At 45.6% G+C, this 27,554-nt stretch overlaps 1 protein-coding gene across 1 annotated transcript; it reads right to left on the reverse strand.

The window, feature by feature from the left end:
- Positions 1 to 27,554, reverse strand: STOM (stomatin). The gene is made up of 7 exons (XM_047700349.1): positions 27,404 to 27,554; positions 15,151 to 15,254; positions 14,150 to 14,222; positions 12,977 to 13,059; positions 9,549 to 9,752; positions 8,485 to 8,619; positions 1 to 2,027 (listed from the first exon to the last, which is right to left on the reverse strand). Exons 1-7 carry the CDS (start codon positions 27,462 to 27,464, stop codon positions 1,833 to 1,835), a joined length of 855 nt encoding a protein of 284 aa, XP_047556305.1. The 5' UTR covers positions 27,465 to 27,554; the 3' UTR covers positions 1 to 1,832.

Raw genomic sequence — 27,554 nt, forward strand, 5'->3', positions numbered from 1 at the left:
AATGAGTAAAAGTGCACACTTTATTATGTACAGCATTGGAAAGGGAGGCCATGTGGAAAAACCTCTCACACCAACACTCACCCTAGAGACCCCTTTTATGCTCCCTCCCTCTCAAGCAATATAATCCCACCCTATTGGGCTATGAATCCACAAGGCAGAGAGGTGAAGACTGGTATCTGCAAATAGGGAAACTCCAGGAACAGAAAGCAAGGTTACCCTGAACCCGAGAAGAGATTTTCAGCCAGGGTATGGAGTTGTTTCCTGGCCCTCATGGGTTGCAAGCTCACCAAAGAGATAAGAGCATTATTTAAAATGAGTAACTTGAGTTCCAAGTCAAAATGCTCCATATACACTTAATAAAACTCAGCTTGGAACCTGGATACATGGCTCAAGGTTTCCTAAAATAAGCTTGGAAATGAGGGATCGGGGAGGGGACACTCCTAGTGTGGGACTGACAGTGATCTAGCTAAGGACAGATATGCAGGCTGGGCTCTGGGTAGGGAAGACTTCTCTAGGTGAATTCAGAGCCTCAGGGAGGTATGTCACCAGCCGGGTTTTCGGGCCAAAAGGAAGAATGCCAGGTTGCTCAGATTCACACCATTTGCGAAACTGAAGGTGCTCCCTATTACTGCAAAATAAGCAACCGTGGTCCAGAGGGGCTGACCACTTCCTCTTTCAGCACTGACCTTGGTGATGGAGAAAGGATTCCGCAACTAGAAAAGAGACCTAGATCTGTATATATGTATATATGTCCTAAGTTTGACAGTGTCTTGCCAAGCTCATTGGCTATTATGTGCCCAATATATTGTGAATTCCTTACAGTATTTGATGAACAGGAATGGTAGCCAAAATATTTCACAGTGTACAAGAGTTAATAGCATGCAGACAGTAAAATAGAATGGCTTCCTGAAGACATTTTTTTAAAAAGTACTAGTCCTCAAGCTATTCGAATGGGTATATAAACAGTTGCTCATAGAACTTAGAGAAAGTGTCGTTTAAAAAATCAGAAACTGTTGAGAACCTGATATAGGAAAATAGGCAAAAGTGAGAAAAAAGCACTTTTGTGACAAGTATGTAGCTGGTTTGAAAGAGCACAGAGGACTCATTTGGTCATAGGATCAAAGAAGCTTCGAGCAAAAAAAGAAAAACATATTATTCTTAAAAGATCTTTGTGACAGTGGATTTAAAAGTCTTTCAAGGGTTAAGATCATCTTTCTCACTGATCTTGACCATCTCCTCCAGTGTTGAAAGGTACAGATAAGAAAATGCCTCCTTGAGACAGAGGGTTATTTCGAAGCACCGCCTGGGATTCGAAAGAGAGCGGATGGCAGGAATGTTTCCTTAAGATTCCCCGAAAGTAAGGCACGTGTGGCCCAGAGAAGCTGGTTGTAGCCTAAGGTCTCTGCTTTCTGCAAAGCATTTGTCCAGCCAGGGTGTCAAGTGGTGGTGATAACCTATTTACTTGCCTTTGGTCTGGTTGCAGATAGAGGGTGCAGAATGACCCAGTGAAAAGTCAAAAGACGGGGATTTAACCTATTACATGATGATCTAAATATATGAACTTTTAAACATTTTAAAGAGTAGGAAATTATCTCCTATAAATCACCAGTCCCCTCCCCGAACTCCTCTTTCTCAGTATTTACAAGCTAACAATCTTCATCTGTTGCTAGCATCACTACACATTCTAAGAACCTTGCAGTCAACATATGGAAAGGGAAGAGAGGAAGGAGAGCCGAGATCCCGCCCTCCTCTCTCCTCACAGGTTAAGGGCTGATTTGGTCCCCACTCTACCCTGGAAAGGAAGGGCGCATCTTTGCATTGGCCTCTGAGGCTCACTGTTTTGCCCCCATGATGCCTTGCAGCATGTCTATGGGCAGGGGGAAGACGATCGTGGAGTTTTTCTCAGCAGCGATGGTGGTCAGCGTCTGGAGGTAGCGCAGCTGGAGGGCGGCCGGAGACTCGGTGATGACCATGGAGGCTTCTTTCAGAGCCCTGGACGCGTTCATTTCTCCCTCGGCAGCGATGACCTACGCGACAAGACCGGGGAGTGGGTAAAATGGAGAAAAGGCAGTGTTCAAACAGCAGTCTTCAAACCTGGGTAGGTATACTCAACCTTGCAGGGCCGAGAAAAAACGGTTTTAAGAAATCGATTTCCAGTTACCCAGTTTGCATACGTCCTTTTTTCCTCTATCTGATTTGCCCAAGTACGTGCCTGAGGTCAAGACATCCTCTTCTACTGTGACCTTTCTCACACGCTTCAGGGGACCAGACAAAGAGACAATTCGAAATACAGTTTAGGGGTTGGGAGAGTGACTAATGACTGGATACGAATCCTTTTGCAAGTAAAATGGATTTCCAGTTCTTTGATTGCTAAGAAAGGAAGAGAACCTTACAGAACTGAAAGAGGATGACCATTAAAAATACTTTTTGAGCGGCTGCCTTCCTATCTCAGGGTCCTGGGATCGAGCCTGGAGTCCCGCTCCCTGCCCAACAGGGAGCCTGCTTCTCCCTCTCCCTCTACCGCTCCCTCTGCTTATGCGCTCTCTCTGTCTCAAATAAATCTTTAAAAAATATATATTTTTTAATGAAGATGGCTGTATGATTTTTTTTTAGCACCTAAATGTAGAGGCAGTGCAAAGAATTGCATGTGTGACTTGCAACAAAACTTCCATTTCCACCTACTTATTTATGTAAACAAAAGTTCTGACTCCTTATATCTATAAAAATGAAAAGTTAAGACTGGAATTGATGTTTAGTCTTTTGGCAATAAGTAACAGCCGGCTACAAAGACATGAATTCTTTGTCGTGTTAAGAGAAGCATTTCTAGCTAAAAAAAAAAAAAAAAATTACTGAGAAGACATTCTGAAACATTTAAATGCCTTGCTTGTAGTCACAGGAAATTTTTTTTTTTTTTTAAAGATTTTATTTATTTATTTGACAGACAGAGATCACAAGTAGGCAGAGAGGCAGGCAGAGAGAGAGAGAGGAGGAAGCAGGCTCCCCACCAAGCAGAGAGCCCGATGTGGGGCTCAATCCCAGGACCCTGGGATCATGACCTGAGCCGAAGGCAGAGGCTTTAACCCACTGAGCCACCCAGGTGCCCTCACAGAAATTTTTTATAATAATTTTAACTTCAATACTAAATGTGTTGTGGTACAGTAATAAAATGACTCATGACAAAATATATCATATTAGGAAAAGAAATCCGCGAAGGAGGCGGAGTGGAAACAGAAGTTCAAGGAAAAGAAGAAGGGACAGTAAAACAAGCCCAACCACGAAAACTTATTTACATATTTTAAATAGATGGTGGAGTCATTATGTCATTTGAATTTCACTGGGTACCTTTAAAAGAATGATGTTCACAGTTTTAGTGTGAAATGTCAGTATTTAAAACATAACCAGGGATAATTATGCTCAGCCAAGTGTATCAATTCAAATGAAAATTTTTACAGGTCTATTTAAGATGTGTGATGGGACCATACAGTTTTTCCAAATTCTTCGAGAGGTTCAATGAGCATAAGAGCTTGAACATCACTGGGCAGTGGGGAGGCTTGGGAATGAGATGGGCTTTCATGCCAATCTCGAACCAAAAGCCTTACCAGCTGAGTGTCCTCACGGGGGTAATTTAACATGCTGAGCCCTGGTTTCTTATTCTTTTATTTTTTTTTTTTTAAAGATTTTATTTATTTATTTGACAGACAGAGATCACAAGTAGGCAGAGAGGCAGGCAGAGAGAGAGAGAGGAGGAAGCAGGCTCCCCACCAAGCAGAGAGCCCGATGTGGGGTTCAATCCCAGGACCCTGGGATCATGGCCTGAGCTGAAGGCAGAGGCTTTAACCCACTGAGCTACCCAGGCGCCCCTGGTTTCTTATTCTTAAAATTCGAGAGCACCTGCCTCCTCGGGCCACTGTGACGAAGACAGAAAGCTGAAGCCAAATCAAGGCAGTTCCTTTCACTTCATGATCCTCGGAGAGGAGGGCTTAAGATACCGGGATCCTCAAGCTTCACTGGGCAGTTCCACTAGGATATTCGCACACGGATCTCAAAATATTCATGGTTCCTAATACTTCCGTGAGAATCAGGATCCAAAGCAATGGTCTTAGGACCAGTGGAGTTATGATTACTTACACCGTTACTGTTGGGGGCCACGTTAGGGGTCAAGCCCTGGGCAGGAGCTAGGGGTAGAGGATGGATGCTCTCACCTCCTTCAGCACCTGGTCAAGCAGGGGACACAGACAAGGAAATTGGACGCTTCGTTCCAGCGTGACAAATGTGGACAGAGATGGGTACGAGGCTCAGTGCCAGCCCTCAGGGGAAAGCAGTTTTTGCAGGTGAGGTGGTGAGATAAATAAGTTGAACAGGACAGGGCGAAAGCTTTGCTGTTTGGACAAAGTTGAAGAATACTTCAGGCAGCACACAAGAAAAAGTACTGTGGTATATTAAAAAAAAGCTGGTGTATTCCAGAAAAACATAAGTGGCTGAATATAGTGTGAGGCCAAGGGGAGGTAGGGGTGCTTGGTCTGCAGGCTGTAGGCAGTGGGAAGCTGCTGAAGTTTCCAGAAGGAACCTCACCAGGTCTAGCTGGAGAGGACAGGCTGACAGATGCCTGGGGACGGATGGGGAGACTCGGTGAGGGGCCAGTGGGACAGCCTCGGAGTGACCAGGGCGATTCACCAGTAGCGGGGATGGAGGGAGGAAGGGGCTGGGGGGCTCTTCAGGAGGACAGTCAGCAGTATGGAGGCTGACTGGGTACAGGAAGGGAGAGGAACTGAGGCAGGGCCCTGGGTTTCTAGGTTTGGGTGCCTGGGTGGTCCCATTAAGTTAGATGGGGGATATCAGATGTCGTATTACCAAGAGAAGGCACTCAGCTTAGAGGATAAAAATCTCAGCTTATCAGGAGGTCCTACTTAGGTCTGCGAGAAGGGGCAGGAGGCAGGTACATGCCAAGTGCCTCACGTAACCGTGCTCTAAGGCAGGCACTGTACATACAGAATGCAAAACTGAGCTCGGCCCCGAGAACAGATGACATGGGTTTTTCCATATCATCTCAGATGACCAGTTAGGCACTTTTTCTCCCCCCTGGTCTGGACATGGACCAACTGCAAAGCTATCTCATCTCCCACTACCAGCCAACACACAGTCTCTTGGCCCGGCAGCCAGACCCACCAGGCTAGGCACGCTGTGTTGTCTAAACACCGGCCGCGTAGATGCCATGAATGGGACCTCAGAGAGCAGAGCCGGCTGCTTGTGGGGCAGCCCCATGCTGATCAACACTTCGTATCGCTTGATCCATCATGTGAGAGTCGGGCATTTTCAGGCCTGTGAGGCTGGTACTGTGGTCTCTCCTTCCAGAACTGGGGCGGGCCAGGCGGAGAAGGGCAGAGAAAGGGGACTCTGTGTTCCTGCACTCCCCCCTCTCAATTAATGGATGATGAGGCCCCGGGAATATGCGCCTGAAAGCATGTGCCAGGCATTCTTTTCAGAGGCGTGAGAAAGGAAATCAGGAAGGATGCAAGCGGGAAAGGTACTACATTCAAGTCAATCAGAGCTAGTCTACACACTCGACAAAGAGGTTTGGCTAAGATACAGTCAAGCTTGCAGGACAATCTGTCCTCTTTCGTGCTAGGCACCTTTCTCTCAAACCATGTTCCTTTCACTCTCTTCACTGCCTGGTGCTCCTTTGCATGAATAAAGCAAACTCTATCCATTCAAAGGCAAGGGACACGCGGGCAGATTCCAGTTTGGGGTACTACAAAATGCTGCTGTGAACACTCCAGCACGTGCCTTTTGGTAAACACGCGAGTGCATTTCTGTTGGATACACACTGCCAGAGGGCTTTCCAAAGTCTCTCTTCCAAAGAGACTGTAAATTTCCAAATTTCCAGTCTCGCTAACAAAATCAGAGCACCAGGTCCTCCCTCCCCCACACTCAGTTCTTTTCTTTCTTTTTTTTTTTTTAAACCATTCTGGTGGATATCTAGCATGGCGTCTGCATGGGATCTGAATTTGCATTTCCCTGATGGCTAATTAACTTGAGGAATTTCTCTCCGAAGTCTCTTAGTCTAGAGGCCCTCCTACCCTTTTCTTTCCCAGTTTACATATAATGTAAGAAGAAACAGGCTCCCTATTTTCCATGAGAATCTGAATATATGATTTTGAATTTTTGGCCTTATGGTGGCTGCAGGGTTATTTTATTTTACAGAAGGGAGAGACTCCTTGTGATTCTAGGTGCTCACCCTAATCTTAAAGACAGGCACAGCCCAGGTCCGCGAGAATAGTCTAGATGGTCCCTACAGTCTCATCTAAGTGGGAGCACTTATTCAGCATTCTAGAGACAGGGCTTCCTCTGTCTCTTCCCATTGTTATCAGGGAATCTCCTTCCTAGCTGGTGAGAACACCAGCAGACCGCCCATCACGGGAAGTCCAAAGGAGGCCGTGAGAAGCAGAGGGGAGTTCTCATTTCTGTGGTCACTCATCAACTGTGTGACCTTGAGGAAACCACAGAAATTTTCTGGGCTTCAATTTTCTTCATCTGAACGGTGGGATGGCAAATAAGTTTCATTTTTAGAGCCCATTCCAAGTAGCTGAGGCTTGTTACCTGGAGGGCAATAGGAGGAATCTGAGGTCAAGTCTAAGCTCAGTGGAAAACAGTGCTGTGGTTAATTACCAGCAATTACCATCAGGGGAATAGGAGGTGGGAGGGGAAGCATCGGGGCCAGGTTATTTGTCACCTCCAGAAGGTATAATCTCTAAGGACATTTCAGGCTCTGACATTCTAAGTCGTCTATAAGTTCCATTCAATATGGCTTGGAAACGGGACTGTTGGTTAATGACATATTCTAGATAAAAGCAGTTCCTAATTTTCAAAATACTTATTAGCACACAGTAGGGCATCTTTAATGTTACCGGAAATACCACTTGGTCTTCTCAGGGTGATGACTATGAGAGCGAGCCCTTGAGGCTTCCGCAGCATTACCAGCTGTCCTCAGAAGCACTAGTTATCACGTTGGGAAAACCTAGCAATCCTGGTCAGTAGAAAATTCTGGGCATAGTGTGTCAAAGGAGCTACTACTCTATTTGGTGTTGGCTAAGAAATTATAGCACCTGACATCTTAAAGGCTTCCTACTAGAAGGTTAGGGTTCTGTACTTAGCCAATTCTCTCCAGCTGCCACTATTTTCCAACAAAACAGACTGGTTTGCTCCTTGCATCTTGGGAGATCTGTCAAGTCCACAGCAAGCCCTCTTATGTCAACTGACCCTCTTCCTCCACTCACTCATATCTGCACAAGGTGCTGTGGGAGCTTATTAACATCTAACTTTGCCCTTTTGACTAAACTTTGACCAAAGAAGATCTCCCTCCTGTGAATCTGGAATCAAGGCTGGTCTGTCCCTTTCAGTGTTCAACCAGGAAGGTATGGAAACTTGAGAGTCAGACACCCTGCCCTCAAGCTATCAGCAGTGAGGTGGGGTCCAGAGGGTAGAATGATTAGCTCCCTTTGGTCTTGACAGCAATGTGGTCCTGGGCTCCAACTCTGGAGACTTGAGTCTGCTTCCCAACCTTGGGTTTGGCAAGCTATCCCTGTGTCCTTCTATATTAGCTCCAAGAAATCCTCTTTCCCAGATTAGATGAATAGACGTTTCCTTGACGCCTCTCATGGGAGGCACCTACCATGCAGGCTGCAGAGGTGGGCAGGGATGGGGATGACCAAGGAAGGGGTGGGGAGGCAGACATCAGAGAAAGAGGAGTGAAAAAAAGTTAAGAGGACAGAGAGGAAGAGGGAACAGTAAGAAGGAAGAAAAGCCTGAGAAAAGAGAGAATGAAAGAGAAGACAAAAATATAGGGGTGCCTGGCTGGCTCAGTCAGTAGAGCGTACGACTCTTGACCTCAGGGTTGCGAGTTTGAGCCTCACGCTGGGTGTAGAGATGACTTAGAAAAAAAATAAAAGCTTTGAAAGAAACAAAATAGGAAGGAACAGATGGTGAGCACACTGACGGGAATGCCCAGTTGCTCTGAACTCAGAACTGTTAATTTGTGCTTAGTGGGGGTCTGGGAACATAGGGTATAGGAGACGCGGTCACAGAAGACTGAGCGGCTCTGCACACACTGCCAGGCTCACAGGACGTTGTGCAGCGAAGCAAGCAAAGCAGAGAACAGGTATGGTACGAGCCTACGTTCGTAAAACAAACAGGCCAGCAGTCAAACACCCTCATCAGGGAAAGCCCCAGTATACACACTAAGCTGTCAGGAGCCGTGGCCCCCGGGGGCACGTGACTCAGATGCAAGAGGAAGGCTTTCACCTTGACATACACTTTAGGATTATTTCCATTTTGGTAACAACTGTTTTGCTGTTTTGTAACCAAGAAGAAAACTCAATAGGAAAAACAAAGTATGGAAAAGAGAGAAAGAAAGAAAGAGAAAACTAGAGAAAAGAAAAGAGAAAAAAAAAAGAAAAGAGACAAGACCAGAGCAGACAGCAAGTCTACCTTGGCTCGGGCCTCCCGGGATGCCTCTGCCTCCGCGGCCATGGCTCTCTGGAGCTGCACGGGCAGCTTCACATCCTTAATTTCCACGCGCTCCACCTTTATTCCCCAGTCATCAGTGGCGTCATCCAGGGTACACTGTTCGGAAGAGAGAAGGCCAGCAAAGAAGGCTCAGCCCTGCCCAGCGGCCGAGGACAGACCACTAAGCCGGGGAGCGGACAAGGTGCTGGGGGAGATCCGGGGGAGAGGTTAGGTCTCCTCTGTGGGGGTCGGGGCCTGGGGAGCTGATCCTGGTTCTCTTAAAGAAGCTCATGTGGGGGTTGGCAAGCTTCCCCTCAAAGGGCCAGACCGTGGTTGTCTATTTTCAGTCTTCCCTGCAACTCTTTAACTGTGCCATTGTGGGTCAAAACCAGCCATGGATAATATATAAACCAGTGCGTATAGCTGTATCCCGACCACACTTTACTAATAAAAACAGGTGGCCCGCTGGCTCCCGATCTAACGTGACTGAGCCATAGTACTTCTTCGTGCTTCATCGGGGTCCCTTTGCAACGGGAGGAATGAAGCCTTCCTTTCTGTTTGCTGTGGTGGTCGTGGGCATCAGGGTAAGGCCATAGATTTGATACACGATGACATTGATAAATAACAAGATCTCGGATTTTAGTCCTTTATCTTTTTTGGACCAGCCAGGTTTAATTCATAATCTATGACTCTAGAAAGCTCAAGATGCATATGAGTTACAAGGGAAGTCATGGGTCTCGTGCAGAGAACAGAGCGTTAACGACACCCGCACTGTCTTGCAGAATGGCCTCAGAACTATTACGCTAAATGAAAAAGGTTAATGCTAATTCTTGGGGGGAACCCTGCATGGAAGGGAATAAAAAAAAGCAATGCAACTGAGCTGTTAAGCCATGAGAGCTTTGTGTGAAAAATACTCCTTCCAATGAGTTTCAATGAAGAGAAAAAGGCTGGCCAGTGATTCTCCCAATCGGAATGAGTCAAAAGTTGTCAAACAACCACTAACCCTCTGGCTTCATCTCAGTATTTCTGGTGACTCACGGCCTCACCTGCATGTTGTGTGCGATTTCTTCTCTGTCGGAGAGGATCTGGGAAAGGTTCTTGGTGCCCAGGACGTTCCTCAGAGTCGTTTGTGCCAACAAACGGGTCGCCGAGTCGGCGTTGGTGATATTTGCCACGGCGAGGGTGGCGTTCTGCACGCGGTAATAGACTACGCCATCCACACTGATGGTCACCGAGTCCTTGGTGAGGATCTGTAACAGGAAGGATGCCATTTCACACCTGCCCACCGACTCCTTCTTTACGAGAACTGTAAGCAGTGTTGTTCTCTAGAACATCTTAAGACACCGGCCGATTTTCTGTAGTAAGTGATACTGACAGAGTGTAGTGTGCCCTCCAAGTTCAGACACTGAAACCTAACCGCCCACAGGATGGCATCAGACATTAGGAGGTGGGGCCTTTGGGGCACGCTTGGGTCATGAGGGTTGAGCGCTCATGGTCATCTGTGAATGAGGAAGCAGAGCCTCGTCCAGGCGCTGAGCCCACTTGAACCCTAACCTTGGATTCCAACCTCCGATGGGGTGAACAATACACAGTGGTTTATAAGCCACCCAGTGTGTGGGATTTGGTTAGAGCCGCCTGAAGGGACTACGACGACGCAGCATCCGAAAGCTAACTATGCCTTTGGAATTTTAATAAAATACATTCACTTACTCGCTAATTCAATCATTCAACAAATTCTGAGACACCACTCAGCAGCAGGCACTGTACTTTCCAAGAGGGCGGGGAATCAAGGAAGCCGTGGCAGAAAGAAGGAGGGACAGCTGTCGGTGGCAGGGGCAATACTTGAGCCACGTCTTACAAGAAGAACTCATTTCCCGAGGGTGGCGTGAGCATGTGCAAGGGTGGAAGCATCATGCACGACATAGCCCAGCGCTGGGGCAGAACCCAGGCTGGGTTAACTCTCTAAGGCAGCACAGTGAAGTCAAACACAGAGGGAATGGGGACTGTTGTCATAGGGAGAGGTGAGGGTAAAAATAAATTTTATAGCATGCTACATAAAAATGCTTTCCAGGACATCATGCGTCCGGGTTTCTTCCCACCCCCTTCTGGGTGGCTCCTTAGTTTGGTTTTCAGGTCCTCTGACAGCGGCCCACTGGCCTCACTCCTTCCTGCTCCCTGCTGCACACCTGCCACACTGGAGAAGGTGGAGGTCCCACACGCATTGTGTTCTGTGTCCCAGGCCTTTGTGCGGGTGTCCCCACCCCGCTTGGATGTCCTCTCCTCTCCCTCACACCAACAGACTGGCACATGATGACACATCATCCAAGGCACAGCTCTTTTCCTCTGTGAAACTCCCCTGACGAGGCAGGGCTAGCCACGATCCCCTCTGCACCTCCCTGCAGCGACCGTGCTGCCCGTCGACCTCATCGCTTCTCTAATGGACCATGCGTTTCTTGAGGGCACCTTGTCTCTGCTGTCTCTGGCCCTGGCAGAGTGCCAGAGACAGCAGGTAGTGAATCAAGGAGAGAGGAACTGAAACGTGATCCTAGGAACACAGTGACTGTGGCAGAGCGTGCGAGGGAGGGTCAGGAGACCTGAGCCGTGCCTCCTGGACCTGGCTTGGTATCTCCAGTGAGGCTCTTAGCCTGCCGGTCCTACAGAGTCCTCATCTGTGAGATGGGGCTAAAAACACAGCCGCATTCTGCGCATACTGCTGGCAAATTGCTTTGAAGTTGAAGATCCAGCCAAACGGGGCTCTTTCGGGAGTGTAAAGGGCTGTGTAACGGGTGGGCAGTAACGGCAGTGGTGTGCATTGCTCTTCTGTCCCTGTCAGGAAGGAAAGCAGTCACCTCTTTTTCTGATAATCTAAAAATACTTCTAATAGTGTATTACCACGTTGGCGTGCAAATTAATGATTTCCCACGATATGATCGGGAAACGCATATCGTTTCTGAACAGCCTCTTGCCCCTGCGACTGCCACAGCCAGAGCTTTCTAAAGCTGCAGCCTCTCTGCCTACTGTTATTCGTCGGCGGGGTACTTCTCTTTCTTCATATTACGTTCAAGGGGGTCGGAAGAAGGACTGCTTGCCACATTCCAGTCTGCTGCAGGTTCAGCGGCTCCCAGGAGAGGAGGGAGCCGCTGGAAGGCAGCAGCTTACAGCAAGCCTGCCGGATGTCTGCAGCGTTTACAGAGGGGAGCCTCAGGACTCCCAGCTACCCTGCGAGGGGCTCCTTCTGAGGGTCCGTCTTCTCTGAAAGATGGGAAAACGTGCAGAGAACACAGCACAGCTTTTAGCCCTGTTCTCGTACGTAACAGTGACTGCTGGCGTCCCTCCGTGCACATGGATGATGAAGTCTGACCTCAGCCCCTGTCTGGATCGGCACCAGCAAGGAGGTTCCTACGCTGGTTCCTGGGGTTCAAGGCCAAGAGAAGGCGACCGGGCCAGACTCTACCAGCCTGCGGTGTAGCTGGCTTTTAGCCAGGAAACACTTGACACTCTTCTGCCCCTCCCTTTATCCTGTTTCCAGGCTTTCTATCGGCCTTGGTGACGACGCCTCCCTGGACACGTGGCCCAGGATGGCCCTCACCGTCAAGGGCCACGAGGGAGTGAACATGAACGTCGGGTGCGTTTAGCATGGAGCTGCGGGAAAAGCATTCGGCGAGGAACCCACGGAGCTGAATGTAGCTCCCGGTTCTGCCACTCTGGTCTGGTGGAAGCCCTTTGCCCCATGGCAGTTACGTGCTTTTCAAGGATCCTGCTGTGAGTTTCAACTGTGATATTCCTTATGAAGTAGTTTGAAAGAGCATGGAGTAATGACTATTACAAAACATTATATGCTTTACCTAAAAAGCCAAATGAGCAGTTCCTAATTCTGTATCTAGAATAAAATGAAGAACCTTAAGAAGAATGTTGTGTTAAGCTGGATTTCCTATCAGAAACCTACAGCAGAGAAGTGCAGTAGGAAAAAGGATGACAGATACAGTAATACTAACACTAGGCTACACTTGGTAATAATAAGCACGTATGCACTTAACTATTTATTAGCCACTGGCCTAAGCACTATACGTGTAAGGGCTCAGGTAGTCCTCACAAGAAGTAGGTTCTACTTCTGAAGTAGGTTCTACTAGGGACGCCTGGGTGGCTCAGTCAGTGAAGTGTCTGCCTTCGGCTCAGGTCATGATCTCAGGGTCCTGGGATCGAGCCCTTCTACCTGTCCTCATTGCTGGCTCATGCTCAAGTGTGCTCTCTCTCCCCCGTCCCCAAAAGTAGGTCCTACGATTATAACCTCTAATTTTACAGATGATGAAACTAAGGCACAGAGAGGTTAAGGAACTTGCTCAAAGGCACACAGCTAGAAAATGGTGACAAGCAGTCTCTACACCCATGCTCTCACCACTCTATTCTGTGCTGCTCTTGTCACCAGCGACTTTCACACATGACACTTGTTATCAATGGCATAAGACCACCTTACCTCCTGAGGAGGAATGTCAAATGAAATGGTCCTCATGTCCACCTTGATGAAGCTGTCAGTGCAGGGGAGAATAAAAAACAAACCTGCAACAAAGAAACACAGAACGTTATCCAGACACTGGCGCCTCATCCCTTCCCCCTAACAGAATCAAAGGAACCAATGGAAAGAAGCCAGGTCGCCTCAGTGCACGAGCCAGATGCCAGGAACGCCAGCCTCCTGCTCCCTTGCCCCACCTAACTGCTGCCACTGAGGCCCGTGACGTCATCTCCTGACTCCGCCACCACAGGCCATCTGGTCTTTACTTAGACGAACACGATCCTTCCCATGTCTTTCTGCATCTTCCAGGTTCTCTCCTTTGTCCCGTTTTCTCAGCCCACGAACCCCTGAATATGCCACATAAGGTCCTGCATGGCCTGCCCCGGCGCCCCTCTTCGGACGCTCCCCTCTCCTCGAGCTCCACGCTCATGCTGGGCCGAGCCACCTGCAGGCCCTTTCCCTCCCTGGGCCCACCATACCCGCCACCAACATCACGCTGCCCATGTTGCCACATCACGCTGCCCATGTTGCCGTTTCTACTGGGAATACCGCCCCTCTGGCCAATACCTCTCCATGCCTCAAGGCTCAGCCAAGCTGTCATCACCTCCAAAGCCTGGTCTTATCCTGCTAGGTGGGGTCCGTCACCTGACTCTGGGTTTCCACAGCTATCTGCAATGACTTGGTCATGGTACTTATCACATGGGATTGTAACTGCTTCCTTTTTGGTGTCCACTAGACAGCAAGCTCCTTGAGGGCAGGAACTATGTTTTAGCCTCCCTTGAATTCCCAGAGCCTGGAATACAGTAGGGGCTGAAGGGAAGTTTGCCAGAACTAAGGCGTAGAGAGTAAGATCTAGAAAGCCTTTAGTGAGTAGGAATTCTATGCTTAAACTTCCACAGTTGTGGCTATTCTTGGCCTAACATAATCTTATCGGCGGGGATGGGAAGGGGAGGGGAGCCCAGGGAAGGAAAGGGCGATTGTAGCAAGACTGGCCAGCCCCACTGCTATTGTCACACGGCTTCTGTTACAGGCACTCTTTTCTACGTCAACAGAGAAGGGACCCACGTAAGGGAATCCACATCAACAAGAGGAAGGACTTTGGTCTCCAGGCCAACTACCCAGAATTCTAGTACTGACCAGGCCCTTTGGCTCCTCCTTGTAAAATGCGACCCAGTCTAAAGATGATGGCTCGTTCATATTCTTTTATGATCTAGATGAAAAACACAAATAATAATTAAACATGAGGAGTACAAATCTTTATATACATTATGTGTTTATAGGCAGCTTGTTAAATATATATTCTGTTCTAAACAGGTTAGATGCCTCTATGTTGTTTTTTTCTCTAAAGTCTAAACAGTATCAGGGTGCCTGCCTGGCTCGGTCTTTAGGGCATGCGACCCTTGATCTCGGGGTCATGAGTTCGAGCCTCCTGTTGGGCGTAGGGGATTTCTTAAACACATAAAACTTAAATAAAATAAAATACAAACAGTATCTATAAATAACATGTTCAATGCTGAATTACCAAGCAGGATATGTATTTACTATTTTTTTTTAAAGATTTTTATTCATTTATTTGACAGACAGAGATCACAAGTAGGCGGAGAGAGAGAGAGAGAGAGAGAGAGGAAGAGAAGCAGGCCTCCTGCCGAGCAGAGAGCCCGATGTGGGGCTCGATCCCAGGACCCTGGGATCATGACCCGAGCCGAAAGCAGAGGCTTTAACCCACTGAGCCACCCAGGCACCCAGTATTTACTATTTTTTTAAGTGATTATAAAAGCAATAGATATTTCACTGTATAAAATTTGGGAAGTAGGGGTGCCTGGGTGGAGCCAGCAGCCAGTCCTCAGTGTCTTGACTCTGGACAGGACCACCCCAAATCCCCAACTTTGGAACATTTCCGATGGGGATCCTTCCTCTAACCTCTGAGATGGGCTGCCTGGACCACGGCTGAAAGAAGTCCCCAGATTCCATTACGACAGGTGACTAGAGGGAATTTTCCAAGGGAGAGACGAAGGAAATGGGATTCAGGCCAGTAGGTCTCTCTCTCTCTCTCTTTACTACACAGATACACAGAATGGGGGGCTTATGTAGTGAGGGGCTGACCCCTTGGCAGACACAAGTGACGTCTTCTTTATTACCTTTATGCACATCCATACCGAGATGGGGAAAGTTATAACAGTGAACAAGAACGAGACAGCCACCAAAATCCAGCCACAAGGTCCAAGGCCTGTACTGGGGCTATCTGTGAAAACAAAAAATACACATCTCTTGTCATTGTTAATAGCAAACTCCCACCACCTTCATCCTCTGTCCACAGAACTCACCGATGCCTAGAATTCTACTGTGTTCCCTGGATTTCCCCATCTGATCCTTGTAACAACCCTGAAGCACAGGGGCTACTTTTTCTCATCTACTTAACATGACAAGGATTTCCCACATTATTTTTTATCCTGCAAACGTTTATTAGGTGCCTAATATTTATTATGCCTTGTGCTCTGCACTGACATGGTAAAAGTAAGACCCAATCCCGGCTCTCAGGAAGGTCTTGCCTATCTCAGGCAAGACAGACAGATCATTACAACATTAAGCGGTAAGTGTCGACACAGACTGTAACACAGAATGGGAGTAACTTACATAGCTGGGACAGAGGTGACAGTGGGGTAGGACGGGTAGGGGACTGTGGCCGTTAGTCAGAGGCATGTCTTGAACGATATAACGGTTAAGGAAGGTACCAAAAGGGTGGGGGCGGAAGGCAAAGAACATTTAAACTGAGGGGACAGATGAACTAAGGCAAACTGCAAGTGATTTCCTCTGACATGTGCACCATACTTTATTACCCCTTTCCTGGATGATTAAACACACTGTTTCTGATTTTTCAGGATTATTAACAATGTATCACAAACATCTTCACACATAGTTTTCTTCTGGCTTTTCTAATTGCTTCCTTTCCTGCAACGTGAAATAGCTCTTGTCTTACTAGGAAGGTAATTATACACACCCCACTGCAAGAATTTCAGGGGGGCCGGGGATGGGGGTGGGGGTAGGATTAGTCGATCCAGAGATGATGAATTTTCTTCCAAACCACACACATTTTTATAAATAAATTCTGTGAACTATTTCTCTCCCTTCTATTATTCTCACCTTATTTTTTTTAGCCTTTGTTGCTATGCATCTGTGCTTAAAAGAAAATTATCTATTTATTTGAGACAGAGGAGAGAGAGTGAACAAGATGGGCCAGGGGGAGGGAGAAGCAGACTCCCCACTGAGCAGGGAGCCCACCGTAGGGCTCGATCCTAGGACCCTGAGATCATGACCTGAGCTGAAGACAGATGCTTAACCAACAGCCCCCCAGGTGCCCTGCCTCTGTGCTTTTTATGTTCTAATTTTTTATCAGCTACACATGCACAGAGTTTAAAAAGTCCCAAAGTTCTCCAAGATTAATACAAAAAGAGAGCAGTCCCCCACTTACCTCTTCCAGTTTTTCTTTCCTCAAAGGCAACTGCTCTGTTGGCTGGGTATTTTGGTCTATACTTCTCTGTTTCTAAATAATATGCTTGTTTTGTTACTTGTTGCTTTCTCCATTTTGAGCATTACTTATTGACTTTTCACGATAGAAGAGGATTTAGCTTCTCCCCCACCGCATAAATATACCCATCCTTCTAATTATATCATCATTTTGGTTAGATCATTATCAAATTTTACACTTCATGAATATGTAAATGCGATTCAAAGATAAGCCAGGTTGGGATGTCTGATTCGTTTTTCTGTCCCATACAACTTTTTGTTTTTTTCTCCAATGTCTTGCTTTTTCCCTTTGCTTAGTTTTTAATGCATGCATTGATTCAATCTCAAACCTCTCATCAGTGGTCTAAATCTCCTCTCATAAGGGTCAGGTGTTCTACCAACTTCCTCTTCGAAGACAGTATCTCTTGGAGGGGTGTCTGGACTTGCTCTCTTAGGTGGCGTGAGCGGTTGGTCCAGGGACTGTGTTTCCCTACAATCCTGGGAAACCCCCTTCACTTCCGGGTTGTGTTTTGCACTTTCTGTACCCAGTGTCTTCCTCACTTTTAGTTTGTTTTTCCTGTCTGTGGAGGGCGGAGGGACGGAAAACACCCAGGGATACTCTCACTTTCCTTATGAACCACAGAAAGCTTCTGCAATATTTCCAGGAACTGTCTTGGTAATGAGAGGGAGAATGGCAAGAGGGGAGGAGGCAGGCTGGGCAATGGTTATGGCTTGGAAGGACAAGGATGGCAGCGAGACAGGCCTTTGAATCTACGGAAGGCCAAGAAATAAGCAGAGTTGAAGCTGAGAGCCTGGGAGAAGAGGGACACAAGGTGGCACCCAGATCGAGTGCTCTGAAATGCAGGATGCAAGACCAGAAATGCTACAGATGACCTAATGGTTTTCTGGTCCCGTGTCACATTGTGAGGTAAAGGTCTTATGCATAAATGAATAAAAGTGCTCTAAGTTAATCTCCCGGAGGTTTCTAAACTATAGTTTGTGGGGTCATCGATGTATCTACTGAGAGGATATTCCAAGCACAGACCTGTGCAGAAGCTGCCTGTGGAGAAGGCTCCCTCAGGCATAATCACAACTGATGATAATCCCAGCACCTCTGGTAGACGGTATGTCGTAGGCACTGTGTTCAATTACTCGAGATGCCTATCTCATTTACTCTTTATAAGTTAAGTTGAAGTTAAGTATTTTTTTTTAAAGATTTTATTTATTTGTGAGACAGGGAGAGAGAACACTAGCAGGGGAAGAGGCTGAGGGAGAGGGAGAAGCAGACTCCCCGCTGAGCAGAGAGCCCGATGCGGGGCTCGATACCAAGACCCAGGGATCATGACCTGAGCCGAAGGCAGACACTTAACCAGCTGAGCCACCCAGGTGTCCCAAGTATTTTTAATTCGATTTTACAAATGAGGTAATTGAAGCAACAAAGCTTTCCCAAGACCACAGAGTGGAGGAGGACCCGGGATTCAAACACAGGTCATCCTACCCCAGAGCCCACGTTCTAAATCAAGTCATTCCTTCTGTCCTTTGCCTCTGAATTAAAAAAAAAAAAAAAAAATCCTCATGAAAGAAGATTTTGTGTTTGGAGCACTTTCCCAAGACAGTATCCAAACTGGGAGAACATGGTAGGAGTTCGGAGAATGAAATCTGATATTCCTACAGAGGAAGGCCTCCTATTTCCAGCTGTGCCTATTTATAGCAAAACAGTCTCAGGCTGGTGGCCAGGCTCAGGTCTAGGCTTCCAAAGTGAAGCAGATTCCAAACAAGGAACAGACTGGCCACAAATACTTTTCTGACAGCATTTGGTGCCTTCTAAAATACTGCCCCAAGCCTCCTGTTCCCCAGGCAAATTTCACAGCTCTCTGTCCTGAACATATTAGACTATAAACTCTCTGAGGGCAGTGATGTTTCTTACTTTTCTTTTATCCCAGCCCAGTCTTTTCTCATGTGTTGCATGTGCATATGTGTACACGCCCTCAGTTTCCACCGTGATTACATGGGATCACGTGGGATTACAAACGAAGAGCAACAAGAAATGAAGTGGAGATCCTAAAAACTGGGCTTGGTCTTTCACATCTCAAATGCTCAGCTAGAAATACTCAGTGCATACGCTGGGGATGACACCATTCTAGTGCCTAAACTAGCCCATACTCAAGCCTTGAAATTCTTCCCCATCTGGTTAGAGCTTCGAAAGGTACACAAATCACATTCCTCTGAGAGGTGAGGCTTCAGCTTCACCAGGATATTAGCGAACCCTTCAGAAATTCTCAGTTACTCCCCCAAATTTCATGAAATTCATTTCCTCCAAGTTTCTCATTTACTACCTTGAAGACTGGATCCTCCCTACCAGTTGTACGAGGTAAAAGGCAATAATGAGCACCCAGCATTCCTGAGATATTCTGGTTGATACCGCTGGGTGGGACTCTGAAAGATTAGGGATCCCATGACACTGGGTTGTAAATACTACTTGGCTGCAGTTAATTTTTTTTCTTTTACTACCAACTCTTCTGAAAACTGCATCAAATTTTTATTATTTTTTTTATTTTTTTTTAAAGATTTTATTTATTTATTTGACAGACAGAGATCACAAGTAGGCAGAGAGGCAGGCAGAGAGAGAGAGGAGAAAGCAGGCTCCCCAAGGAGCGGAGAGCCTGATGTTGGGCTCGATCCCAGGACCCTGGGATCATGACCTGAGCCGAAGGCAGAGGCTTAACCCACTGAGCCACCCAGGCGCCCCTGCATCAAATTTTTAACTAACCAAAGCGAGGTTTTGAAAATGGGTATGAGTGTAACTCAATATTTTAACCGTTTAACTCAATATTCAAACTGGGCTTATCTCCAGGGAACTGACAATGTTTTTAAAAGATTATTTATTTATTTGACAGACAGAAATCACAAGTACGCAGAGAGGCAGGCAGAGAGAGAAGGGGAAGCAGGCTCCCTGCTGCGCAGAGAGCCCGATGTAGGGCTCGATCCCAGGACACTGGGATCATGACCTGAGGCGAAGGCAGAGACCTAACCCACTGAGCCACCCAGGCACCCCGGAACTGACAATGTATTTAAAAAAACACTGCTTGGGGCGCCTGGGTGGCTCAGTGGGTTAAGCCGCTGCCTTCGGCTCAGGTCATGATCCCAGAGTCCTGGGATCGAGTCCCGCATCGAGTCCCGCATTGGGCTCGCTGCTCAGCGGGAAGACTGCTTCCCTTCCTCTCTCTCTGCCTGCCTCTCTGCCTACTTGTGATCTCTCTCTGTCAAATAAATAAATAAAATCTTTAAAAAAAAAAAAAAGATTAAAAATAAAATAAAATAAAAAAATAAAAAAACACTGCTTTTTCCCCTCTTATTGTAAAAGCAAAGTATTGTTCCTATAAAAATTAGAAATTATAGCTAAAGAAATTAGAGAAGAAAAATTATCTATACTTCCCTTATCTCTAGATGGCGATGACTTTTCTGCCTTGCTATGTGTCCTCTAAATCTTTTGTATCCTTTTTTTAAAATGAAATAATGGTATATATAATAATTTTGAATCTGCTTTCCCCCTATACTGTGAACATCTTTTCATGTCAGTACATATTCTTTATTATTAAAGGTTGAATAATAGTCCACTGTTCCATGAACCTAGTGAACATTTATGTTATGTCCAATTTTCTCAAATAGAAATTCTGCTGCATTGCATATATGCTTAGTAAAATTTCCATCCATTTTTATTGTGTAAACTAATTTTGCTGAAAAGATGAAATTGTGTAATTCTTAAGTTTCTCTCACTCTGGCAGTATCTTTAATTATGACTAATAATAGCCACTTATTGAATGTCTATCACATGTCAGCCACAAGTAGATTCCTTACATACTATCTTTCTAATATTCACAAATATCTGTAAAGTAGGTATGAAATATTCCTCCTGGAGTCCCTGAGTAATAAAGCAAAAGACTTCCTGAGCCGAGACAGAAGAAAACAAACAAAACCATGAAACAAATGAAACAAAACAAAACAAGTTGTATGGTAATTTTTGTTGGGTTAGCTTCCAAAAAAGCAGTAAAATAATCTTTTCAAGAGAGTAACACAGGCATAATTTCAGAGCACTACATTGTTAATGATACTGTATCAGCTGATTTACTAAAAGGTCTACGGAACTTGACGCTGCTGGAAATCATGTGCAATAATAAATTCTATTTATCATTGAGATTTTGTTCTAAAGTTCAGAAGATTAGATTTCCTCTTCAGGGAAAGGCCAGAAAGGTCTTACATAATATCTGAAAATCTAACTCAAGTTTCATTTGCATTAATACACACACACAAAAAAGATGAGCCCAAGGATTGTTGAAATGCCTGAACAGCAACATTTAAGGACAAGCTTTTCCTTCCCCTTTCCTGGAATGCAAGTGAAGCACTTTCCGTCTTGATGCACTGCCAAGAACAGTGCTGCTGGGGTGGAGAGAGATAAGAAGTCTGGGAATTTGGTCTCAAAAACATGCTAACAGCATGGTCCTAATGGCACCTTTTAAGGATCAACAACAGTAGGTTGAAATGAAAGGTCTTGGCAATTTTTGAATTTTTCTGAGAGGTATAAATATTCAGGATATCATATTTCTGATTATATTTTCCTTCTCCCTCTGCCCCTCCCTGCCCCATTCGTGTTCTCTCTCTCACTAAGATAAATAAAATATTCAAAAGGGTAATATTCAAAAAAATATTCAAAATAGGTAAATAAATAAAAAAGACAAGGAAGGGAAGGAAACAACAGAAGAAAAGGAAAAGAAGAAAAATGGAGGAAAAAAGTGAAGAGAGAAACAAAAATGAAGCAGCACACTACAGAGAGAAAAATGACACCAGATGGAGGGAGAGAGGCACCCAGCTTAGCACACAGTAGGGGCTCAATACGTGTATGTTGAAAAAAATGTTGGCATTTACTAGGAGAGATTACAATTTGCATTCGTTTGTGCGGAGGCTTTCAAAGCAGACAAGCACACACTATAACCCATCTTTCAAATGATTATTTTAATTAGGCATGGCTTCTAATTCTTCGAATGCCCTTATCCTTAAACCTCTAGGGAAGAAATTAGCCTCTGGCCTGGAGTGGCTAAAGGCCAGATAGTATCAAATTAAAAACCATGGCCAGAGAGAGTACCTTTTCCTCCCTATTATAAACTGTCTATGCCTACAAATACTGGATCTAAAGGACTGATACTGGAGAAGCATTTTCAGATCTGAATCACAAAATGTGTTTACCATGAGATATTAGAAAAAGAACATGGCCAGACCCATTCAAGAAAGAGTTCCAATGCAAATTGAAATAAAGGGAGTCCTTTGCCTAGCTTGAAAAGATTGTAAGGAAATTAAGTAAGTGCGAATATTTTCTTTCCCAAGTATCTTGGGGATTTTCTGTAGCTTTTCTTCATTCGAGTGTCCTAGTCATAAAACAGGAGGAAAAAGAGGTGAGGGTGTCATGAGTAATTTTAAATTTGAACCCCCTGAGTCTTAAAGAGGCCCCCTCTCCAAATTGCCTACAGCACTTAACCCTTTCTTTCTTTCTTTCTTTCTTTCTTCACTTAACCATTTCTAAAAAACATTTATCGGGGCGCCTGGGTGGCTCACTGGGTTAAGCCGCTGCCTTCGGCTCGGGTCATGATCTCGGAGTCCTGGGATCCAGCCCCGCATCGGGCTCTCTGCTCTCTCGGGGAGCCTGCTTCCTCCTCTCTCTCTGCCTGCCTCTCTGCCTGCTTGTGATCTCTCTGTCAAAAAAAAAAAAAAAAAAAAAAAAAAAAAAAAAACCATTTATCGTACTTATAATTATCCTATTCAAGGTCCGTCTTCTTCCTAGATTTTGATCTTTTTTTTTTTTAAAGATTTTATTTATTTATTTGACTGAGAGAGACAGAACACAAGCAGGAGGTGTGGGAGAGGGAGAAGCAGGCTCCCCGCTGAGCAAGGAGCCCAATGCAGGGCTCGATCCCAGGATCCTGGGATCATGACCCGAGCCAAAGGCAGACACTTAACAACTGAGCGAGCCAGGCACCCCAGATTTTGATCTTCTTAATACAACATGGCATGATGGCTTCAAAGCTGGCTCTGCCATTCATTATCTGTATGATCTTGTGAAAGTTTCTTAATTCTCTGTGCTTAATCTACTCATTTAAAAATAGGGCTAATTAGGAGTACCTCCTGAGAGGGTTAAATGTGAAGAGTAGATGAGCTAATACGGTAGACATCTAGAGCATAACAGGTACTCAAAAACCATCTGCCAAGTAAATAATTGTTGAATACAGTTCAGAATCATCCTCTGTCCCAAAGCAGTTGTCAGAATGAGTATGTATGGGCTGACTATCGCCCATAGCCGGAAAGACAGAAACAGTTATATTCAGAAAAACTGGAGAAAAACAATTTCATAATGCTATTAAGTGAATTAAATTTAGACTAGACTTGAAACATATTAAGAGAGCAAAACCCTCCTACTTCTTCCGTTTTTTTTTTGTTTTTTTTTTTTCTTCCCTCCAGCTCCTTTACTTGGACATCTTAAAAGTATCTACAATTGAGTTTTTCTCATTAAAGTCTTTGGAGGGCAACATCACTTCATCTAAAAATTGGGGGTGCCTGGCTGGCTTGGTTGGTAGAACATGGGACTCCTGATCTCAGGGTCATGAATTCAAGCTCCACATTGGGCATCGAGCTTCCTTTTAAAAAAAGGTGTGTGTGGGGGGTGCCTGGGTGGCTCAGTGGGTTGAGCCTCTACCTTCGGCTCAGGTCATGATCTCAGGGTCCTGGGATCGAGTCCCGCATTGGGCTCTCTGCTCAGCAGGGAGCCTGCTTCTCTCTCTCTCTCTCTCTCTGCCTGCCTCTCTGCCTGCTTGTGATCTCTCTCTGTCAAATAAATAAAATCTTAAAAACAAACAAACAAATAAAAAAGGTGTGTGTGTGTGTGTGTTGGGGGGGCAGATAAAAGTACAGTTCAACTGACATCAAGAAGCTAAGCAGTGGGTAAGAGCTTGGGGCTCTGGGGTCAGATTCCAATTCTACCACTAACTTTGCTCAGGAGTAATATAAGGGAAAAGAACAATACTTGTCTCATATAAAAACCAATGAGAAGAACTTGACACTCAGGAAGTGTTCAATAGCAGCGTTATTTTTTATTACAACTTAAAGTTCATGTTGATGCAGTTTATAGGCATAAACTTTTTAGTAAGTGAATTGCCTTCTGGGACCCAAACGCTGCTGAGAAAATATCAAGACTAACAATCTGCCTGGGGACTCTATCTCTAGAGGAGAAACAGACTACATCTGATCAGGACAATAAAGTTCTAAACCATCTTGGACCATCTTTCATACAACTTTTTGCCCATAAATTTAAACTCCCTGCATAATTACTACATTTTCTTAATAGTCATTGTTAACTTCTTTCTTTGTTTTCCCCATTAATGAATTACCTCAATAGTTGACATTTTTTTTTAATTAAAAAAATTTTTTTTATAAACATATAATGTATTATTAGCCCCAGGGGTACAGGTCTGTGAATCGCCAGGTTTACACACTTCACAGCACTCACCATAGCACATACCCTCCCCAATGTCCATAATCCAACCACCCTCTCCCTACCCCTCTCCCCCTGGCAACTCTCAGTTTGTTTTCTGAGATTAACAGTCTCTTATGGTTTGTCCTCCTCCCGATCCCATCTTGTTTCATTTATTCTTTTCCTACCCCCCAAACCCCCCACGTTGCATCTCCACTTCCTCATATCAGGGAGATCATATGATAGCTGTCTTTCTCCCATTGAATAGTTGACATTTTAATGTTACAAAAGTACATTTACGTAAATTTTCTCATTTGATTCTTGAAACCTTGGGAGACAGTTACCACTGGTAAGATTATACCCAGGACAGAGACCAGGAATTGGCTCCGGAGGCTGAGATTTAACCCAAGGTGACCCAGGTAGTAAGGGATGGTATTGAGATCTCAATTCAGATCCTTGAATTCTAAATTCCACTCTTGTTTCACTACACTATACTATACCATCTTATCATAAGTGTGTTTATAACTGGACAAAGTTGGTATGATTTTCACTGATACTTTACAACAGACACTTTATTGCCTGCATCTTCAGAGACTAATCTACTGAAATGTCAGGCTAAATGCCTGGGGTTAAGTTTCTTTACCAGTCTCAGAGTATAGACAGACATTCAAAAAGAATGGAGAAGGAGAATTGACACATACTTCCTTTTTTCCAGACTATAATCTCTAACCTCTTTCTTTCCACACTTAACAAGGTATTGTCATGATAATTGTAATTCCTTTATCAAGATAATATATACCCAGACAAACAGTCTATCTACAATAAGACCATGTAATAAGGAACCTGTCTAATCAAATACACACACACACACCAGCTTTACTAGACTTCGTCATTGGTTTGAGTTAATTTATGACCATTGATAGTTTAACTCAGATTAATTATTAAAGAAGTTACAAAGTTCTCCCCAATCTGATCAGCTGTAACAACTGAAATAAACAAATCAGTCCCTTGATTCTGCTTATTTTCAGGCATTGTCCCAAAGGGATACATTCTGTTGACATGTCTCTTAATTATAATAATACATTTCTTTGCAATCCACCTGCACTATTTCATTACAAACTGAATGCACTGGCTCTTGCTCTAGGTTTGGCCCTATTTATATTCCTAAGACTAATTGTCAGCAAAATCACAAAAGGACAGAGTTTGGGCTTTTATATTCCACTGCCTCCCCCAGAAGCAGCCTTCTGGAGATGTCTTATTCAAGAGGTCTGGATTGAAGTTAGATTCCTTTGGGCTTTCCTTGCTGTCTCTCACCTTCGGTGAAGTACCAATGTCTGAGAAGGTCCTCTCTTGCGTACACATTTTGAAGATAGCTCTAGGGTAGGGAAAATGGAAAATCACATAGCCCGGGTTTGAAACCCGGCTCCGAGGCACACATGTGTGATTTTTCTATTCCAAGCCCCAGTTTCCTAGCTGTAAAATAGTGGATAATGTTTTCCTTGTGGAGCTGTTAGAAGACTGCAATGAGATCATGTTTGTAAAGCACTTAGGCTGTGTTTGACCTATAGCAGGCACTCAATAAATTCTATTTAATAAATTCTAGTAATGGCTTTCCACCAGTGCTGGATCTCAAAAGTTTATATTTAAAAAAAAAAAGGGTGACCTAGACTAAGCAAAATTTTGTTTGTATATATAATTTTCTGAGGAGCATGCAGTTTTCATTAGAGTCTGAAAAAAAATTTGTATATAAAAAAAAAGGTAATCATAGAGCCAAGAAAAAGAACTTAGAAGTGAAAACTGGTCTATAACCATGAAAAACCAACTAAAGGGATATTAAGTATAAATAAAGATCATGCATATTCCCAAAGAACATCTATCTACAAACAGATTTCCCACTGCTTTCACCAAACTGCTAGTAACTATCCTCATAGTCCCTCTGTCTCCCACCAAAAGGTCAGACAGAGCACAGAGGAAAGTATCCCACCCACCTTCCCATCTAGGATATGACAATCAACTACAAAAGAGGTGGACTCCAAGTTTTAGGGTCAGCTAAAACCCAATATAAAATATGGCTCCATTACTTATAAACTGTGACTCTGAAGTAATTCAACCTCTTTGAGTATCGGTTTCTTCAAATACATCCTTCCTGTTACACTACTGATTTGGGAAAGTAACTCTCCAATGTGCTTAGCAGAGAAAAGTGACAGATAATTCTTTGGATGCTCCTGGGAAGGATCGCTGGGCAACGGAAATGGGACTTGGATGGGTGGACAAGGCTGGCTTTACAAACTAGTCAGAATAGTTAAGTCCAATATCATGTTCTTTGTGGGGTTGCTGGAAAAGCTCACCCTTCCCCCCTAAAATGTCATTCTCTATGTCAGCCTGTCTGAAATTCCATCCTTAGAAATAATTCCTTTGGATCACTAAGAGCCCCTGGGAGGGACTCAGCACCCCGGGGAGGATTGTCACCTCTCTCTATTGGAACCCCACTCTCACCCCCAAGGAGTTAGCCAATAAAGGTTCAAGATGATAGCCTTCTCAAGGGTACTAGTTCCTTCGCAGGGAAACAACACTGAGCCACTCAAGGTTTCTGCCATCACGGCAGGGAAGGCCCCGGTAGGGTGGGAATACTTAAAAGAATTCCCAGTGAGAAACAAAAGCCCCAGAGGCGAGGTCCCTAGGACAAAGGGAGTAAAGAGGGGGCAGAAAACGGCAGAAGGTGAAGCTGGGAAGAGAGAGGGAAGAATGCGGAAAAGAGACTTTCTTCTTTTCTTGCACAAACATAGCTTACTTCGTGTGAGGGGCGGGGGGCAAAACCTCCCAGGTCTGTCTTGCTTCTTAATGTGAAATTGGCCAGGGGTGGGGCTGAGGGGCCAGGAGTTCTTTCCAGTTCGGGAGAAGGGGTAGTCGCTCTGGGCAAAGGCTGGCTGGAGGGGATTGGCGGGGGGGGGGGGGGGGGGGGGGGGAGTCGCGCGACAGGAAGACCCAGGGTCCTGAGTGTGGGGTGCAGGTTTGCGTCACTGGCCGTGAGTCACTTACACATCTTGCCCGCACGCATGCTACGAGGCACAGGGCCTGGCATCTGGCAAGCGCTGGAGCACTCGAGCCCCCTGCCATGGCTCTGGTATTGAAAACGTGCCCTGCAGTGGGTGCGTCCTCCGTGTGCCTGGCAAGCCTCTGTGCACTCTGCACCCTAACATCCCTCAAACGGACCCCAGTCCGCGGAACAGGATTCACTATTTTCAGCGTCACCGAAGCTTAAAGCGGCGGTCGCACGGCTTAAAAGCGACGGAGGCGAGCCTGGGACACCCGGGCTGCGAATAGTTCCCGAGGGGAGGGTTAGGGGAGGTGGGCGACGGCGCGGGGCTCACCCCTGAAGGAGTCGGGGAGCCGCCGGGCTTCGGCGTCTCCTGTGTGCCGCTTCTCAGCCATGCTACCCGAGCCTGAGGCGTCGCTCTCTCTTCCCGACCAACGACGCTGGGGAAGCTTCCGCGAAGAATGCGCGGCGGAGATCCCGGGCGG

This window comes from Lutra lutra, chromosome 13 (assembly GCF_902655055.1).
Source record: "Lutra lutra chromosome 13, mLutLut1.2, whole genome shotgun sequence".
Classification (NCBI taxonomy): Eukaryota; Metazoa; Chordata; class Mammalia; order Carnivora; family Mustelidae; genus Lutra; species Lutra lutra.

Excerpts from the sequence above, each read along its gene's own strand:
- STOM (XM_047700349.1), bottom strand. The coding sequence starts at position 27,464 with ATGGCTGAGAAGCGGCACACAGGAGACGCCGAAGCCCGGCGGCTCCCC. Across the intron at positions 15,255-27,403 it reads GCTCCCCGACTCCTTCAGGG|ATAGCCCCAGTACAGGCCTT; the intron begins GTGAGCCCCGCG and ends TTGTTTTCACAG. Across the intron at positions 9,753-12,976 it reads TTGACATTCCTCCTCAGGAG|ATCCTCACCAAGGACTCGGT; the intron begins GTAAGGTGGTCT and ends TTCCTGTTACAG.